General features: G+C 47.4%; 1 protein-coding gene across 1 annotated transcript; it reads right to left on the minus strand.

Moving 5' to 3' along the window:
- Positions 1-508: 508 nt before the first annotated feature.
- Positions 509-2,936, minus strand: LOC146708417 (uncharacterized). The gene has a single exon (XM_085460957.1). It carries the CDS (start codon positions 2,934-2,936, stop codon positions 1,080-1,082), a length of 1,857 nt encoding a protein of 618 aa, XP_085317083.1. The 3' UTR covers positions 509-1,079.
- Positions 2,937-3,609: the final 673 nt, after the last annotated feature.

A 3,609-nucleotide genomic window follows, 5' to 3' on the forward strand; every position in this document is an offset into this window, starting at 1 on the left:
GTTAGCCTAGGGGTTAAAGTGCCATTCGCTATCTGTACCTTCCTCAGCTTGTAAATTAGAAAAACAGGTTTTCTTTAGTTGACAGCTGAAGAACAGAAGCGACACAAACACATCCAGTGGCACTTTATTGAAGACATTTAGAATTTCATTGTTTACATGCTACTAGTTTATAAAACAAAATCAGGATGCTAAAAAGTAATAGGGTACCAATGAGTATTTCAGATCTTGGTTGACCAAAACAAACAAACAAAAAAAAAACTATAAAGAGGTTTGCTTCAAATAGAAATATAAAATGCATAAATATATAAAATATTTCTTACCATTTTTCAAAGTTCACCTTTGATGAGTTTCCTTGCTGTAATGATACTCCACTGAGTTGACACGTTATAAATAAAACTACTTCAGCAAAGCTAGACCTGTTACACACCGGCCCGAAGCCGGGGTGCAACACAACAAAAAGATAAACCCGATACATAATAACGACAAAAAAAATCACACCACGGCAGAATGACGAGAGTTGGTTAATTTATTTACTGAACAGGTAGCGAGCTTCAGGGTGGGCGATGCCAAAACAACAAACAAAACACACTAGAAAGAAAAACAGAGCTAACTTACCTCCCACGATCCCAAAACAAAATACAATTCTCTAACCTGTCTCCCTACCCGAAACAGGAGAAAAGAGGGGAATAAAAGAAAACGGCTTCCCACCCCTACAGCTACCAAGCCCAGGTACAACCCCTTTTTCAGCATTAATATTGCAGCCCCGTGCAGTCACACACCACGACGGTCCCCAGACACACAGCTCACGGGAAACCAGGAAGTCTGCTCGCCGACCCAGTCCAACCCCTTTTGTAGCTGGCCTCTTTCCTTCCTCCACCAATGGGTGGCCTCCACCTGGAAACAAGCAACACTGAATACAAATACAAACAATAACAACACCGTACCGCAAATAATGACCCTGGGTCATAACACCCCCCCACCTAAAATCAAGCATCTCATTAGAGAGATGCTAGACCTAGTATCAAAAACATTAAAACAAACAAACAAATCGAACACTTCCTAGGGGGAAACCAGACTCATCAGTCACTGTCTGTGTCATCACTGATGATCCCCTGCAGGTTGGCCCATTCGGACATTTTCCTGCGACCTCTGTGGGTATTGTTTTCCTGATCACTGTCTGATTCCGAGTTTAGAGTGCGCTGATATTCAGAGGACGGACAGTCCTGTTGTTTCTGACTTGCTGAGGCACCCCTGCGTGTAGGTCGACCTTGTGTGGTAATGATGTTGTTGACATCAAGAGCAGCCAGTTCTTGAGCTTGCTCTCTCTTCATTCTGACCTTTTTCCATTTCTGAATAGTTGGCTGACCATGTACACAAAGCTCTTCAAGCTCCTTCTTCAGAACAGCCACCTGGGAGCGGCAGTCCTCCAGCAGCTTCTTGTAATTTCTCCTCACGCCGCAGAGGGCAATATAACGTTCAAGCCTCGCCACCGATTTGTCATCAGACTTTGGTTTTCTGGTGCTCTCATCTTTCTTCACACTCTTCTTCATCTTTTTATCATTTGTTTTATCAGTCTTATTTTCTTTTTCATCTTCCAAAGAAGGTAGTGATGAAACTGAGTCTGGGTCACTGGTTTTCTCTTCCACTTTTGTATCTTCTTTTTCACTGTCAGAAGACTCGTCGCTCCTAATTTTGTCACTCGTTTCTGACTTGCAGTCTCCATCTGATTCGTTTCCTGCATCACTCAGTGGTGTTCTCCTTCCTTCATCTTTACTGCTGGTTACTGTCTTGACGTTCATTCTCACCATTTTCTTTGGACTGTCACTGCAGTTGCTTTCCTCACTGAGTTCCTCATCAGAAGTCTCGTCACTGTCAATTTGACGATTTTCATTTCTCTTTTGTTGTGATTTTTTCACCTCTGGCTCTTCACCATCAGCTTGAGATTTGGCATTTTCTTCATCATTGCTGCTTTCTTTACTTTCTGTTTTGTTGTCCTCTTGAACCTCAGATTCTGATGATGAGCTTGAATGATTATTTTGTGATTTCTTTGCCCAGGATTCATCTTCACTCTCACTCATGACCTCGTCATTTCCATTTTCTCTTTTCCTTTTGTTCTGGAGCTTCTTAGTCTCTGAGTCACTTTCACTTTCATCATTATCCTGCATTTTCATCAGTTCCTCTTGCACCACCTGTTTCATGAAAGTTTTTACTTCTGGCCTTAATGAGTCACATTTGTTGTGTGTCTGATATCTCTTTTTTAAAATTCCCAAGGTCAGCGTGCTCAGGTCTGCCTCGTCACGGAGTTGACCACACACAAACCTGCGGATACCTGCTGCCTCCTTCTCCGACACCATACTAAAAACCTTCGCCGTCCCACCATCTACCCCCGGAACAGAACTATCATGCGGTTCAGAGCCGTCCGGAAACATTTCGGATATGTCCACCTCACCACCCAAGCGACGAGCTTGAGCACGAGTAACCACACATGCCGGATAAACTGTGGGGTCACCCAGCTCCGACGGGAATTGGCATAACCGATCCGAAGTAGGACACTCAATAACTTCCGGCATAGCCGGAAACACTTTTCCCCCGGCCAAGTCATTTCCCAAAACAAGATCAATGCCTTCAATTGGCAGCTGATCTCGAACCCCCACCCGCACAGCGCCCGATACGAAGGACGAGGTCAAAGTAACCGTATGGAGAGGCATGCGTAAAAGACTCACCTTGATACCCCACACCAGCAAATCAGAACCACAGTACGACTGCTGAGAGAAAGGCACGACTCCATGCCGCGCCACCGAATGCTTCGCCCCTGTATCCCTCAAGATGGTGATCGGAACCCGGTCCCCCGCATCACCAGACAACGATAAAAACCCCGTCGAAACAAACGGTCGAAACACCTCATCTATCCCCCGCGGAACGATGCCAACCGGCATTAAGCTAGGGCGGGTTACCGCAGAGCAACACTGCACGGCCCCCCCCGAAATGTCGGCCCGCGCCCCCTCCCTCGCCCTCAGCACGGGACAAGAAGCAACGAGATGACCGAGCTCATGACAAAAAAAACATCGGCGGTCCCCATCGGCCACCGTAGGGCTACGCCGCGAGAGCGGGGGAGAACGCCCCCCCCCCCCCCCCCCCCCCCACCTCCGGCAAAACTCTAGAACCCCGACGTAACGGAGGGGAAAAACCCCTCTTGTGCGTCAAAGCAAACTCATCTGCCAGAACCGCCGCTTTCGCGAGGGAAACGACCTTCTGTTCGTTCAAATAAACAACCACCCGCTCCGGCAGACACCCCTTGAAATCCTCCAATAACATCAACTCCTTCAACTGTGCAAACTCCTTAACCTCACTAGCCTGGCACCACCGATCAAAGAGCAAACCCTTCTCGCGCGCAAACTCCACATAAGTCTGATCCCCCCCCCTCACACACTGCCGAAACTTCTGACGGTACGCTTCAGGCACCAACTCAAAAGCACGCAATACGGCAGCCTTAACCACACCATAATCTAAGCTCTCAGATGCTGACAGGCTAGCCCACACCTCCTGAGCCCTACCCACCAGCCGACACTGCAACAGCAAAACCCAGACCTCCTCCGGCCACTTTAACGC

The sequence above is a fragment of the Copadichromis virginalis genome, linkage group LG6 (assembly GCF_057382275.1).
Source record: "Copadichromis virginalis isolate Kocher_CV1m ecotype Utaka linkage group LG6, C_Virginalis_male_GT1.1, whole genome shotgun sequence".
Classification (NCBI taxonomy): Eukaryota; Metazoa; Chordata; class Actinopteri; order Cichliformes; family Cichlidae; genus Copadichromis; species Copadichromis virginalis.

What these genes read in the sequence shown, in the direction of transcription:
- LOC146708417 (XM_085460957.1), bottom strand. Translation starts at nt 2,936, where the DNA reads ATGCCGGTTGGCATCGTTCCGCGGGGGATAGATGAGGTGTTTCGACCG.